Raw genomic sequence first — 16,368 nt, 5'->3', positions numbered from 1 at the left:
GTCCCAGCACCCCCTGGGTCTACATCAGAAAGAGCCAACACTATTAACATGAAAATATTCCATGCAATAGGATCAGAAAGACTCATTTGGTTTCTGAATAAAATAGAACAGAGAAATACCATTTCTAAACCCTTCATTGGATATCGCTGCTCAGAGTTATGGACCTTGATGCCCAAGGGTTGGGGCTGGCATTTTATGTTTTCAGCAACACTCTTGCTAACTGCTGAGATGTGATGACTCCAAATATTTTGACAGCCTACAATGGGACTCAATAAAGAAGCAGAATCTAAGATTATGCATGGTTTGGACATTTGAAAAAATTTTCCAAAGGATGAAGGGGCTAGATAAGATTGAATTCCGTCCAAGAGTAAAAGTCAAGGGTTCAGTCTTACCTGAGGGCAGGTTTTTACATGCACATTCAAATACATGTGTAAGATAATCTGAATCTTGTAAGGAGTGGTAGTGGGAAAATAGCACAGAAGCTGTAAGTTATATATGGAACAGATAGTGGACTTCAAAGTCATACTTTCTTCTCCCTTAATAATTCAAATCAACAGGCTTTCACATCAGTTCTGTAGGCTTCTACTAGTCTATTCAGCTTCTGAAAATAAATATTTAATCATTATGCCTTTGAGAAATAATATAAATCTATAACTTTTCTTCAAAATTTTGCCTTTCTTAAAATGAACTTCCTGTTAATGTTATCTGAACATCCCACCAAACTACCCCATCACCAAGCCTTCAAAGTAACATTTTGGGGTAACAGGCTGATTGTAAAAATAAATTGCAGCAGATTGAGGACACATTTGGAAAATTAATATTCCCAGCCCCACTGCACTCTGTCCTCTGTAACTCTGTCCTCCACTTTTGTTTGAATAAATGTTACTGTTTGTTGGACAGTCTTATCTGTAAGCCCTCTTTTTCTGGCTATTTTTTTTTTTTTAAAGAGACTCCTATCTTTGTGCTTTACGTAGAAAAGCATATTAGGGGAAATTATATCCATAAGTACAAAAGTTTAGATAAAAAGGCTTTAACTCCTAGACTTTCCTTCCTAAAATAAAGCAAATTAATAAAATAAAATCAAGGTTGACATCGAATGATAAGTAAGTTAATACGTGTTTCATAAAGTGCTTTGGCTGCATTCCTGAAAAAATCTTTGATGATGAATATAATACTAAATGTAGAGTCACACTGCCTGGGTTTGAATCTCAGGTCTGCCAGTTACTACTTATGAGACTGTGGGGAAATTACTTAACCTCTTCATGCCTCAGTTTCCTTACCTGTAAAAAGGAATAATAATACCTACTTCACAGGGTGGTTGTGAGGACCAAATCAAATCAATATACATAAGGTGTTTAGAATAGCACCTGGTCTGTGGTAAGTGCTATATGTCACTTTTAAAAATGACAACAAAGGAAATATATTAATGAATTTATATAATAAACATGTATCATAAGCTTAAATTAAAGGCATTTGAGATAAATAATAATCTGTTTTCTAAAATGTACTTCCCATTATATATTGGAAGCCCTTAAATTGGCTTGCTTAATAAATTCAGCTGAACCAGAGCTATTAGGGTTTCACATTTAAATTATAATTATACCTTTTCCTAATACACCATGAGCAGTAAGCTGGAAAGTTGCACTCATACCAAAAACAAATGAGACCAGACTGCAAAATGAGTTTATGTTCCAAGATTCATCTCATTCATTTATTTTTGGGTCTCAATCATGCTTTTCTTTGTGCGTTCTCATCAAACATTTTTTAATGGCTTAGTAAAGTATAAGGATTTCCTATGCAATCAACATTTACTCTTTCTGTGAAAGTGTTTTAAAAATAAAGTCCTTCAAATGTCTAGTCATTTTTTCCAGTAAAAATGAGTGGCCTTAAAAGACATTTGTTCTGGCAATCTGTTTAAAGATGGGAGAAATGAAAGCCAAGAAAACCGGAAGAAGATGGCCTCCAGGGAAAGATCTGTATGATGAATTTGAAATTGCAAGGAATGCTCTCTCTGCTTTCCCAGACAGAGCTGTCACCTCAAAAGCCTAATTTCATGAAAAGGAGTGTTATCGGAGTATCGCAGTTTAGTCTGTCAGGTGCATATTCCCTTAATGTGGGTAGGGTGCTTGAAGATAACCACTAATAACTCAGTCCTGTTGCACAACAGAAACTTATATTTCAGTGCAGAAGAAATCTGAAGCATACAACAGTATAGGTTTTCTGAACTAGCAAAAAAATAAACATTAAAAAAAAAGTCAGGGATGGAGGGCGCGCCTGGATTGCTCTGACTCTTGATTTCAGCTCAGGTCATGATCACAGAGTTGTGGGTTCAGCCCTGCCAAGGGCTCTGAGCTGAGCTTAGGATTCTTTCTCTCTCTCTCCCTCTACCCTTCTCCCCAACTCGCTCTCTCTTTCTCTCTCTCTCCTTAAAAAAGAGGGGGTGGTGAAATAGAGATAGAAATACTGTCTGCCACAAGGCAATTATGAAGAGCTACCACACTGGCTCAGGTCCCTTTGGTGGTTCTCCCCAGACTCAGCTGCCAGCAGACACCCCAGGGAAGTCCAGCGGGGCAAAGTATGACTCTTCTGTGCTGTAGGAAAGGAATGCTATTCTTGGATTGGAAAGGTCAGGTAAATCCCACTGTTGTTCCCTAGCCACTTTGTGCTGCACTTAAATGCCTTTTTATTTCCCACTGGTGACACTGTTTAGAATAATACTTTTCTCTCTTGTGTGACTTAATACTTGTCTTCTTTTGTATGAGCTATTATTTTTGCCTCTTCCTAATAACCAGAGAAATGGTGAATGAGTTTGTCATCACTTCATAAAGTTAGCCTTCTTCAGCTTTCCTTTTTCTTTCTGAAGAACCCAAATGCTTTCATTTAGTTATCATAAATAACTATACTAATCTTTCCTACATGTGAATTTCTCTCCTCTGAAAACGAAGACTTGCTTTTACTTACTCTCCTTAGTGTTTCTGGGATACTAGCTTCACCAAATATTTAGGATTGCCCCTAGAACAAAGATTTCTAAGATCAAATGAATTTGGGAAACACTGGGCAGTAAAGTTAACAGTTTTCTTTAACAGATTGTCATGCTTTTGGTCATATGGAAAAGCTGATTGGGAGAAAATTACCCTCTTAAATGCAGAAGTTCACACAAGAAGGCTTAGACTGCTAGACCTTTCTTAAAATAAAGCAAAATTAAAAAAAATACATTGTAATGTCAAGTTTAACTCCACAACTAGACTACATGGAGTTGAATCCTGACTTTATAACTTATTAGCTGAATGACCTTAGTTAAGTCATGTAAACTCTCTGTGCCTTAGTGTCCTCATCTGTAAAATAAAGACAGTAAAATAATGCTGTCAGGGGGCAGCCAGAAATTATGAATCTTAATGTGCTAATATGCACTGTGAATCTCTGAAGAGGATTAGAGTTTGTAGCTTTTAGCTGATTTTTTTTTTTGGACCAGGAGTATCTCCTCTCCCCCCAAATCCATTTAACATCCTGCTGCAAATAGTTTTAGAAGCACTGACATAGGGACATCTAATTACTGCTTGTGCTTCAAAGGCTTATTTCTGAAAACTCCATTATCTCAAATTCCCAAAGAATATTTAAATTTTATCATGTTTTTTTATTGTTGATAAAGAACAGGGAAAATTAATTTGAATGTGCATTTTAGAAGAGCTAGAAAGCAAGCCAATAAGCTGTATACTAGTTTTCAGTAATTATGAATGTCATTTTGAGGAATGACAGATACATCATAACAGTACTGGCCTACCTTAGATTTTTGACCATGAAGAATTTGATGTTCTATATTAAATTTTTTAAAACTGCAAGTATGCAAAGTGACTTTGAATTATAGTGTTCTCATAATTCATTTTTCTTTTTTTTTTAATTTTTTTAATGTTTCTTTTTGAGAGAAAGAGACAGAGCATGAGTGCAGGAGGGGCAGAGAGAGAAGGAGACACAGAATCTGAAGCAGGGCCCAGGCTCTGACCTTCAGCACAGAGCCTGATGCGGGGCTCAAACTCAGGAACCACGAGATCATGACCTGAGCCAAAGTGGGATGCTCAACTGACTGAGCCACCCAGGTGCCCCAGTTCATTTTTCTTATAGTTCATGTTCACTACATTTATGTAAATGGTTGGGCAAATATAAAGATCGAGTACAATTTAATTAACTAGCAAAGGAGTTTTTTATTGGTTTGCACAAACTTCTCATCATTAAAAATAAAGAACGTGCATAGTGTAAATCTGTGTCTTGTCATTAGACCAACCATGCTTCCTTTTTCTGTATGATCGTGCTACTTCCCCCCTCACCCCCAGCCACATGTACACACACGCATGCAGTACAAAATTAGTGTCAGGACTTTCACATTATCCCAACGTGTCAAACTACTCTATTATCCTATTCCAAGCATCACAGATTTCCTTACCACGAACACTAAGCCATCACAGATCTGAGTTGGCTAGAACATTCAGGATCATCTAATAACAGCTAAAATTTGCAGAGTTCTTATTCTATCTGTGCTAGCTCCTGTTCTAAAAATTTTATAACAATTCTATTATTGAAGTCTTACAACAGCCCATGGTGGCATTATTTCTATTATCTTCATTTTATAGATGAAGACACTGAGGCAATGGTTCATACTATCCTACTGTGGAGAGACAAGTGCTTGGAGCAAAAACACTCCAGGTGGTCCTTCTCCATGGTGGGCTCCAGCCAAGTCCTCGGGCTTGGGAGGCTTTTAACATTGACCACACTACCTAGATGGGGTTGAAGAAGACTGTATCCCTTTCTGTAAGATTATTCCAGAAAGGAACCCTAAATTTGGCCACTTGCATACTCAGTCCTCAGTCAGTACTTACTTTTCTTACCTCCTGCCTTCTTTAGTCATTCATCAGTGTAGTGAGTGTGTCTGTACTGGCAGATATGCAGTGAGCTTCTCTGACACCCCCAGCATTTCAGCCATGGTGAGAAGTGCACGATTTGGCATGGTGAGAAGTAAACCAGAGGACGAGCATGTGCTGGGGCACTGAGCAGCGAGTGGCTTGTCAGGACACTTCATCTCTCCATGTCTCACTTAAAACATGTGGAAAGTGAGAACTTCGGGTTTTTTTTTTTTTTTTAATTTTAGGTTTCATTTAACCGTGCCTTCTATAACCCCACCCTTCACTACAATGCCTAGAACAGCTCTTTGCACCCTACAAATATATAATAATTATTTGTTCAAATAAATATCTAGAAATTCCTTTAAAAAAATCCCTGAAAAATGTAACACATGTGGTAATCAGGACTTTTAGACCCCTTGAAGTATCCAGTAGAGAGCTTATTAAAACACAAATGGCTGGACCCCACACCCAAGGCTTCTGAGATGGTAGGTCTGCAGGGAAGCCTGCAAGTCTGCATTTCTTTCAAGTTCCCAGGTGCTGCTGATGCTGCTGGTCTGGGGACCTCACTGGAAAACCACTGCCTATAGAGCATTCTTAAAATTGACATGTACCTATCCTCTGGCTTCACAAGTTAAAAATGATTTAATAAGCTTGTCCCACACAGTGGTGGGGATAACAGCTTTGTGTGTTTCTTATCCCCTACTATGTATATTTTAGCAGGAGTCTCCTGAAGACTGCAAACCTTAATTCAAGGGAACAGATCCAGTTCCTGGCCTCATTTCCTTCTCTGTAAGCTGCCTTTTGACCCACTGCTTCACTAACGCCCCCAGAATGTGGGGGCCTTCTGGTTGCCACATGTCTACAGTCTTAACCACCTCCACTACCATGTACAGATTAAGAGCATGGGTTCAGAAGATGAACTGCCTTGGGTTCAGATGCTAGCTGTTCACTCCACACCCAGCCCTCGATAGTTTACTTTATCTAGGCCTGATTTTCTTCATCTGTAGCTGGATTTTAATAACAATACCCACCTTATAGGGTTGTTTTAAAGATTAAATAGGTAAGTATTTGCAAAGTACTTAGAACAATCTCTAATACCTAGTAAATGCCATGTGAATTAGTTTCCTTTTCAATCTTTCTTCTTCCCAGCTTTATAAAGATATAATGATATATTGCATAACGTTAAGGTGTACAATGTGCTGATTTGATAGATTTATGTATTACTTCAAAATATTAACACCATAGCATTAGGTAACACCTCTGTCCTCTCACATAATTACCATTTGTGTGTATGTGTGGTAAGAACATTTAAGATCTACTCTTTTAGCAACATTCAAGTATACAATTTAGTGTTATTAGCTGTAATCACCATGCTGTACATTAGATCCTCCAGAACTTGTTAATCTCGTAACTGGAAGTTTGTGCCCTTTGGCCAGTATCTTTCTACTCCTCCCCTAACCCCCACCCCTGGTAACCACCATTCTGCTCACTGTTTTTATGAGTTTGACTTTTTTTTTTGTTTTAGATTCCACATATAAGTGATACTATGCAATATAGGTCCTTCTGGCCCTCTGATTTATTTATTTAGCATAATGCCCTCAAGGTTCATCCAGGTTGTAGCAAACAGCAGGATTTTATTCATTCTCATGGCTGAATAATTTTCCATTGTATACACCACATATTCTTTATCCATTTATCCATAGACAGACACTTAGGTTGTTTCCATCTTAGCTATTATGAATAATGCTGCAATAAACATTGGAGTGCAGATATCTCTTTGAAATCCTGATTTCAGTTCCTTTAGATACATACCCAGAAGCAGGATTGCTGGCTTATGTGGTAGTTCTGGTTTTAATGTTTTAAGCTATTTTCCATCCTTTTTTCCATAGGGGCTGTACCAATTTACATTCCCACCAACAAGGGTTCCCTTTGTTCCACACCCTCACCAACACATATTATTTCTTATATTTTTTTTCCTTTATTTATTTTGAGAGAGAGAGAGAGCGAGTGGGGGAGGGACACAGAGAAAGGGAATGAGAGAGAGCATCCTAAGCAAATTATGCGAAGCTCAATGTGGGGCTTATCGCCAGGCTTAAACCCACAAAACCCCGAGATTGTGGTAAGAGTCAGATGCTTAACCAACTGAGCCACCCAGGTGCACCTATCTCTTTTCTTTTTGATGATAGCCATTCTAACAGGTGTTAAGGTGATTATCTCATTGTGGTTTTAATTTAATTTCCCTGATGATTAGTGATTTGAACACCTTTTCATATACCTGTTGACCATTTGTAGGTCTTCTTTGGAAAACAGTCTATTTGATTCCTTTGTCCATTTTCAATCATTTTTTGTTTAGTTTGTTATTGAGTTGTATGAGCTCTTTATATATTTTGGATTTTAACCCCTTATCAGACACATGATTTGCATAGATTTTCTCCCATTTGATAGGTTGCCTTTTCATTTTGTTAGCCTATTGGTTTTTTGTTTTTGCCACGCAGAAGCTTTAAGTTAGCTTTTATTCATGATTTCTCTCACAGTTGCATACCACCTCAACTATCACTTACCTTTTCTTTAAATCAATCCACTTTACCAACAAATTGTAAAAGAAAATATATCATTACCATAAATGAAATACCAATATCAATTTAGAAATAGAAAGTAACCATAAAATGAACATACTGAAAACCAGTGTTTTTCAATTCTAGCCAGTTATAATTTTCAATGAAAACTGAGCCTGAGACTCACTCCCTCTTTATTAAAAAAAAAAAAAAGACATTAGCAAGTTCTCACTGCTGTTAACAAGTAAACCCCAAATCTCACTGTTGTCACACCTCAGAGTTGATCTTTCACTCATGTAATAGTCCACTGTAGGGCTACTGATTGAGGCACTTAGACTCCTTCCATCTTATGGCACCAACAACCCCTGGACCCAGAGAAGTCCCTGCTTCCAGCCAGCAGATGGGGAGAGAACATGGAGAAGATACACATGATTTTTCCTCTTTGATCTGAAGCTGACATACACCATTGATCCTAATGTTCCTTTGGTAGAAGTCACCCAGCACCAAGCTTGCAGAGAATGCTGGTCCGGACTAGGTAGCCACTTCCCAACAGCAACTTTATCATATGAAAGTAAGAACACAAGTTTTTGTGGTCAAATTATGAAATATATATATTTATAGAAAAACATAACCATAGTTTCTTACCTACTGGTAAGGATTGTGCAACTATTGTATCAGTAGCTATATTACTTCTTCAGTAATTCTGAATTCAACTATATTAAAATGTTGGATCATGAGTAACTTGTTCTGTGAGCGTTCCACAAGACAAGCAAACATTTCTAATAAATTTTAACTTGATAAACGAGCTATGTCTTGCAATACAAGTAGTACGGGACGCCGAATGTCACATGATCACAATTGAGCCAATGGTTCTTGAAATCCACTTTGATATATGAGTGCTTTGATTTATAAGCATGTTTCTGGAACAAATTATGCACACAAACCAAGGTTTTACTATAATTCTCCTCTCTCCTAACCTCAATTCCATTCAGAAACTATATTTCAAGAAGTTAGCAGCTACCTTAGCAAGAGTTTGGGAATCCATATACACACTAGATAAACCTTAAATTCTCTGCATCATAACACAATTTAGATAGTACCCAGTGTAGCTTTTTTTTTTTAGCGATTATTTATTTTTGAGAGAGAGAGAGAGGCAGAGCACGAGTAGGGGAGGGGCAGAGAGAGAAGGAGACACAGAATATGAAGCTGGCTCCAGGCTCCAAGCTATCAGCACAGAGCCTGACACGGGACACGAACCCACAAACTGTGAGATCATGACCTGAGCCAAAGTCGGATGTTTAACTGACTGAGTCACCCAGGTGCCCCCCCCCCCCCCCCGCCCCAGTGTAGCTTTTTACTTCTTGGTATGGCTTAGAACTTTCCTTGGCTAGCTTGAAATTGGTGTTGGGAAATGAGATCTCTCTTTACATGTGCCTGTGTAATAACCAAGAATGCATAATGTGTTTGATAGGAACCTAAATATAAACTCAATGCCTTCTTACATTTTAAAATTTAAGTGTGTCCCATGACTATACTTTTATGGATAAAGTTGCTTTTCAGATACTATTTCACATATAGATACTATTTCTCACCTGAAATATGAAACATGCCAAGTACCATCACACTGATTGCATGGACTCTACTGCTGCATTACATCTAAAATGTTCTGGTACCAATTTCAAACCAATGATGCACGGGTATCTTTGAATTATCACCAGTTGAAAGAGAGAGTAATTTCTAATTGTGTTTTTATAAATGAAAACGTAAAGCTATTTGGAGTTTGGCATTTGATGAAAGTCTACAGTGATTTCATCTCCCTACAAAAAACCTACTTCAGTATTTTGTCATTAAGGAATGTAGATAACAGAAGGTCAGCCTCTCGGAATTGAGATACGAGAGCAATGTTATGTTTATAAACATTTGCAAGATGGGGCTTTTTACTCACTGCCAAGCAGGGTAATAGATAAGATATCGGGCCACATACCAGTTCTCTCCTCAAAGATGGGATGAACATGTGGATGGGTCAGTTAGAAAGAGGGTGTGTGTACATCCTGCTTCGTAAGTGAAGTAGGACTCAAGGGACTCCAGATTAAGAACTCCTTCTTGATAATGGTGAGAAAATAACCAAACCACCAGTCTTTGATTCCACATAAGAACGAAGGGTATGCGGAGGAAACATGAAGAAATTTCATTGAAAATGGAATCTCAAAAAAATAACAGAAAAGTTAGAAAGGGTAGCAAAAAGCTCCTTTGGAATTTGTTGGAAGTTTGGTAGGTATGTCAAAAGGATGAGGAAAGTCTTTTTCTAAACTCAATTCGTTTATATCTGGAGACCCCAGGATTCTAGAGGTCCTTATGAGGTGCTTTGTGCCCCAACACATCCCCTTAAAACTATAGAAATGCTAGGGATGGGGTGGAGCTCCAGGGTGTGACCTAGAATGGGGAGGGGGGCTAAGCTGGCTTAACCTGGAAAAATTGGAAGAAATGCTTACAAGTTTCTGGGCAGAGGCTGTGGCCAAGATAGCTCTGAACTTGGATTCAGATTCTGGCTGTGCCAGTAACTGTGTGATTCAAGCATGTTTAACTTCTCTATTTATTTCTCTCTGGATATGTGTTCTTATCTATAATATGGGCAGATCGAACTGGATTTCATTCATTCATTCCTACAGCCATTCACATTAATTGCCAGTCACCATGCTTTAATACGAAAGTATAAAAATAAACATTATACAGTCCCTGCTTCTGAGAAGCTGTCAGTTGAGTGGAAGAGACAGATGTTACTGATAATTATAAAATCATGTGAAAAGTACCATAATAAATGTACAAAGTGCTGCTGGAACACACAGAAGGAGGGATGGGTTGTACCAGGAATAGACATAAAGTTGCAAGAGAGAAGGCAATATCTAAATTATTGCCTTGCCTAACAAGGTATACTAAGCCATAGACCAAGTATAAAAGCCTGGATGTATGGAAATGCCTGGTATGTTGGGGGAATTTAAATGTTTAGCTATGGCTAGAACATGCCATGTGTGCAGGCTGTAAGAGTTGCAGAAGCTGAAAAAGTGGGTTTAGGCTCAGCCGTAAACAATATTTTATGACAATTACTGTTATTCCTTTGGCTGTGAAGACACACTGAAAATTTTAAATAGGAAATTTGGATTGCACAAATTTGTTTTCAGTATACCAGTCTGGCAGTAGATGGCTTGAAGACCACAGAAAAATGGAAGCACAGAGGTGAGGTCTGAGGATGCTGTTAATGCAGGAAAGAAGTGATAAGGGACTGAATTTTAAAGTGGCAATAGTGATAAAAATGGACATATTCGAAATATAATTGAGATACAGAAGCAACAGGATTTAGCAACTGATGGAGAGAGGCAAATGAGGGGGGACATGGGTGTCAGCATGGTGTGTAATGGTATGAGGGTTTTAGCCTGAGTGTCCCACTGAAGGACTATGGGTTAATTGAGATGGTGACACGGAGAGGCAGGAGGTTCAGGATGGGAGAGATTAATTTCATTTTGGATGGGAAGGTTTTAAGAACTTCAATATGCAGATCTGAGCATGTTGAGATATTGCCATTTGAATAAGTAGTTGGAGACCTGCTGTCCTTGTCTGGAGGTCAAGGAAAAGAGAAATATCTAGGATTCCTTGGAGTGTCAGGGGTTAGTAATACCTTAGGTGGAATAAAGTCCTCCAAGGAGGGCTTCTGACAGGACAAGAGAAAAAGAACCAAAATAAAATACCAGGGAACATAGAATTTAGGTTTGTAATTTACTGATGAGACCTTTTGCCCTCAAGGTAGACTCAGTCTTCTCTAGCTTCTGTCCAGGCCATGTTGAGAGCTACTAGGAGGAGCTACCTTCATGCCATTTCTAACACTGCCTTCCTGGTTAGGCTTGTGTCTAAATCCTCTTCATCTATCAGGTAACATCTGTCCACCCTTTCTTTAAGAGCGATCAGGATTATGGGGCGCCTGGGTGGCTCAGTCGGTTGGGCGTCTGACTTCAGCTCAGGTCACGATCTCGCGGTCCGTGAGTTCGAGCCCCGCGTCGGGCTCTGGGCTGATGGCTCAGAGCCTGGAGCCTTCTTCCGATTCTGTGTCTCCCTCTTTCTCTGCCCCTCCCCCGTTCATGCTCTGTCTCTCTCTGTCTCAAAAATAAATAAACGTTAAAAAAAAATTAAAAAAAAACAAAAAGGAGTGATCAGAATTACACCTGCCTTTCTTTGATGGTATGTTAATTTGAATTCTCCTAGAAGCAGGCCCCACCGGTGATGAGATGCACAAGAGATTTGTCAGGGGAAACACCTATAGAAGATAAACGTTTGGGGAGAGGTAGGCCAGAGAAGGCTGGGAGAGCCTTCAGACTATGATGGAGGTGTGACCCCTGTGAAAGAAAGTGGGGGTGGGGGGGAGGAGAATTGGGTGGCAAGCACCTCAGAATACAGCACAGTTTCAGGAAAGACTTAGCCAGGCTGATAGGCAGTTTTCAAACCAAAATTGCCAACTGGAGGTATCCCACATCTGAGGAATAGGCTTTCCTGCATACCTCCACCACGCCTACTTAGCCATTTGCTAGGAGGAGCCTGCAGGAAGTGCGGCCATAGTGGAGCAGCAGCTGGGCCCCTGTGCCAGAAAGCCTCCCTGCAGGAGGAGAATCTGAGTGGCACATTTCACTACCACCTCACATGCCCTCAGTGACTCAGCAACATTTCTTCCTAAATGTGCTACTGGTGGTTATTGTCCAAATTAGTTAAAACTCAGGCTTGTACCATTATTAGTTATTTCATTTGTGTCCACCCAAGTAGATTATAAAGCTTTCTTTAGATAGCAGTGAGAAGCACGAAGTTTTTACCTCAGAAGGCATCTAAGTATTCATTCTAATAAAACTTGTTTTCTTTTCATTACATGAATTTGTCTGATAGTAGTAAACAGTGGGAGCTTTGACTAAGGAAATTGGCATGGGGGGAAGTTAAGAGAGAATATGATTTGGATGAGGAGTTCCACAGGTATCATAAGGAAGGGGGCAGAGCTAGAGCATGTGAAGTAGACACACCCACTGGAGGAAAGCAGACACTGGGGTCTAGGCGCCTCCGTTTGATGAAATGAAGTCCTTGTAGGCACACAGAACACAGTATCCAGAGAACATGGTGGAAGGGGCTAGTCTAGAACAAGAACTATCATGGGGTGAAGTCCAGCAAGATGTGATGGATAAGAATTGAAGTAGACATCACTGCAACTCCTTTTTTTTCTTTTTTCTTTTTTTTTTTTTGAGAACTATGCTTTCTACCCACAGAGGCAGTTTTCATACACCGTGACACATCTTCTTAACTTTGGTTAATTGTTTGAGAAGAAACACCCATCCCAAGCTGACCCCCTTCTTAGAATTTGGAGTTGGGGTTCAGTAAATCTAATTAGTTGAACTTTCCCTAAACTGAGCTGATATGTTCGAAACAGGGCTCTTGGAAACCATTGGGGCCATCATATATGCAAGGAAGTAAGGAGAACTGGCTTGCAGAAAGAATGAGTCAGGCCCTGGGAGAAGAGCTGAGGTAAGAGGCAGTGTGACTCCAGAGACAGGGACGGAGGCTAGGAGAATAGTTGCCTGGACTCCTGAGGAATTTCCATTCCTGGACCTAATCCTGAGCCCCATCCCTTGAGTTCTGAGATAACCTTCCAACCCTAGAGTAAATTCTTAGTTTTGCTTAATCCAGTTTGAAAGAGTTTCTTGTAGTAGCAGCCAAACAATATTGACTGAGACAGCATTTTGGCAGATATGCTGAAGACACAAATAGGAAATTCGGAAGTGCACGATGTGCTGACATGCAACCAGGCAAGGGGTTAGCATGAGGAAAACTGGGAAGTGTAGCCCTGGGAGGAGGGGCCCAGACAAGGCAGCTCTTCGTCCAGTAGGAACCTGGTGACGGAACGAGTTATCAAATCAGGGCCTGAGCATGAAGGATCTGATCATAGGAAGGAACTAAGGTGTAGGGTAGAGACTTCATCACGGCACTGACGCAGAAGTTGGTTATTGGGAATCAGGCAGAAGGTCAGAGGCTAACTGAGACTTTCTGATCTAATGAGGATGAAATTTGTGCATGCATTTAGTAAGAATTATTGGGTATCTATTACATTCTGGGAAGTTTCGTGTATTAACAGACCTCGTTGGAGGGGGTCAGTGTACTAGGGGGTAGAGCCAGCCTGGTGGTGGAGACCCCACTGATACCTGCTGCGAGGAAAAACATCTGAGAGGACAGAATCCAGCAGGGAGCTGGGCAGCACATGATGTGGAGTAGATGATAGGTTCTTAAAGTCTGGAGCCTTCTAGGGCAAAACACACCTGAAAGAAGCTGAAACTGAAAACTCAGAAAGTAACTTCTTTCAAAGGGCAGCAGAAGAGTGATTCAGAAAGGAAGATAAGAAGATGTCAGGCACACAACTTGTCTATTTGTCAGTTTCTCCTAGGACTCTGGTGGCAGCTAAGGAACCCATAGAAAATACCTCTTGTGGCTCTTTAGGCCGGATGAACCATTTCATCACACACCTGCTCTACTTTACCAAAGTTAAAAATTTCGGAGTTTGCAAGGCTATAAACACCAGTCTTTTTCCTAATTCAATCCAGGCTTACCAGATAAGCAAGACTAGATTCCTTTAATATAATTCAGCTCAATCCCTGATTTAACCTTGAACCCTGACCTCCTTGGAAGAAGAGATATAGTAAGAAAACAGGAAAAGTTAGAAAGAAGAAAAATTAAGAAATGCTTTATAAGTACTTATATTGGGGTAGAATTAGGTCCAACATGTAATCTCCTATGACTTCCTTCTTTATCTCTCACCTGTAATTTTGAATATCTTGTAATTACAGATATTACTTTTCATCAAGACCTCAAAAGCATTTTTCCAGAAGATATCAGGGACTCCTCATATATTACCTTTACTTACCCTAGACAAGATGTACTGAAAACTAACCTTGACAATAACAAATGAAGGAACATACAATTGGCTCCAGTTTCTTTTCTCTTAATCACATTTCTAGTGTTGTTGACCATAGTGTTAAGTAGAGTCAAGGGGCCGACTCAGTGTCTGACTCTTGATTTCTGCTCAAGTCATGGTCTCACAGTTGGTGGAATCAAGTCCTGCATCGGGCTCTGTGCTGACAGCGTGGAGCCTACTTGGGATTCTCTCTCTACCTCTGTCTCTCTCTGCTCCTCCCCTGCTCATATGTGCATGCTCTCTAACACACACACACACACACACACACACACACACACACACACACACAGCATCAAAAGATCTGGAGCTGAGTCAGCAATTTCTGCTTAGCTTCTGATTGGCCTGATGGGGTGCAAATTATTTAACATCCCTAAGCCTTCATTTCCTCATCCATAAAATGGAGTAATAACACAGGCTTTAATACCTTTCTGGGTGATTTTACAGGCCACTGCAAATGGTATAAACACCAATGGAAAATAGGCAGCTTCTTTAATAAATTAGCAGGTCCTTTAATAAATCAGCATCGTAGAGCAAAGAATCTGTACCAGAACCCAATTTTTCTCCTTACTGGCTCTGTGGCTTTGGGCAATTCATTTGAGTTCCAAATCTTGTTTTTTTTCAATTATAAAAGAAGTATGATAATATTTCTGTTTAATGTTTTTTTATGAAGATTATAATGACACATATACTAAAGTATAAAGAATATATTAATGACTATAATTTTTAATACTGTCTCAGAATAGAATAATGAGATTTTGGTGAAGGATAATCTCAAGGCCAAACACATGTGAATTGATTTTTTTCTTGTTATAAAAGTATTAATATAATTTTACCTTAGGATGTCTTTATCCAATCCTTTCAAGAATATTTTCGCAGAAAATCATTGTGATTTCTTTGGCAGTGACAAATTTAAACAAGACATAATCACTTAAAAATAAAACATGGAATTCATTTACATACCAAAAATAAATGAGTGTGTCCTTAAAGCAAAGATCCTTTGTGTGTGTGTGTTAATGAAGTCTTTTAGAAGACAAAAAAATGGTATGGTCCATTTGTATTCATAATTTATCGGTTTAATACTCTCTTGAATTAAGAGAAAGATGGCTTGTGTATATAAAGTTCTAATAAAAGAGTTTAGTTAAGCAAATATGATTCAGTTTTATATTGAGATTGTTACCACTCAAAGGAGTTACTTTTCTGCATTTTTTAAAAATAAGATTATTCTACAGTATACTTGTTAAATTCTAATATTCTTTAACCTTTTATTTCCTTGCAAGATAATAGTTGGAGAAACTGCTGTGTTTTGCCTACAACTAGCCACACGGGACTTTGAAAACCAGGAGAAAACTATTTTAACTGGAGATTGTTGCTATATAAACCCACTGGTGCGGCGAACTGTACGATTTCTGGGTATGTGTTCATTGAATTATTTTTATTGTTGCCGAAACCATGTTTATGTATAAGCTAACCCTTAAAATGATCAGCATTTTAGCCCTATGCAAATATTGGATTATATTTTATTTGAAATGTTTCAGTTTGATTTTAAAAATAATATTGCATATGACATTCTCTCATATTGTATGACTCTACTTCAGGTGTCATTTCCATATTATTTTAAGGAAAAAAGAACACCACGCTTGGATGTTTTCATATTCTTTAAGAAACTAAAAATTATATAATTAAAAGAAATTATTTACTGGGCTTATGAAACTTCAGAAACAATGCTTAAAGAGAAATGATAATCTAGTCATATTGCTGAGCATCATGAAAGACAAGAAAAATAGATTGGCAAATAAAAGATATGTTGTATAGCGCGCCTGGGTGGATCAGTCGGTTAGTGTCCGACTTTTGATTTCAGCTCAGGTCATGTTCTCCCAGTTGTGAGACTGAGCCCTGCATCGGGCTCCATGCTGAATGTGGAGCCTGC

At 39.0% G+C, this 16,368-nt stretch overlaps 1 protein-coding gene across 2 annotated transcripts in view; it reads left to right on the top strand.

Moving 5' to 3' along the window:
* PLPPR5 (phospholipid phosphatase related 5) overlaps window positions 1-16,368 on the top strand; it is a 123,885-nt gene that overhangs the window by 25,037 nt on the left and 82,480 nt on the right. For both annotated transcript variants that reach the window (XM_027058517.2, XM_027058516.2), the window contains exon 2: window positions 15,719-15,851. In XM_027058517.2, the coding sequence (XP_026914318.1) occupies window positions 15,719-15,851 (133 nt within the window). The remainder of the gene's footprint in view (window positions 1-15,718; window positions 15,852-16,368) is intronic.

Source organism: Acinonyx jubatus, chromosome C1, assembly GCF_027475565.1.
Source record: "Acinonyx jubatus isolate Ajub_Pintada_27869175 chromosome C1, VMU_Ajub_asm_v1.0, whole genome shotgun sequence".
NCBI classification, from domain to species: domain Eukaryota; kingdom Metazoa; phylum Chordata; class Mammalia; order Carnivora; family Felidae; genus Acinonyx; species Acinonyx jubatus.
Note: the sequence above shows the minus strand (reverse complement) of the source record. Positions and strands in the feature narration are given on the sequence as shown.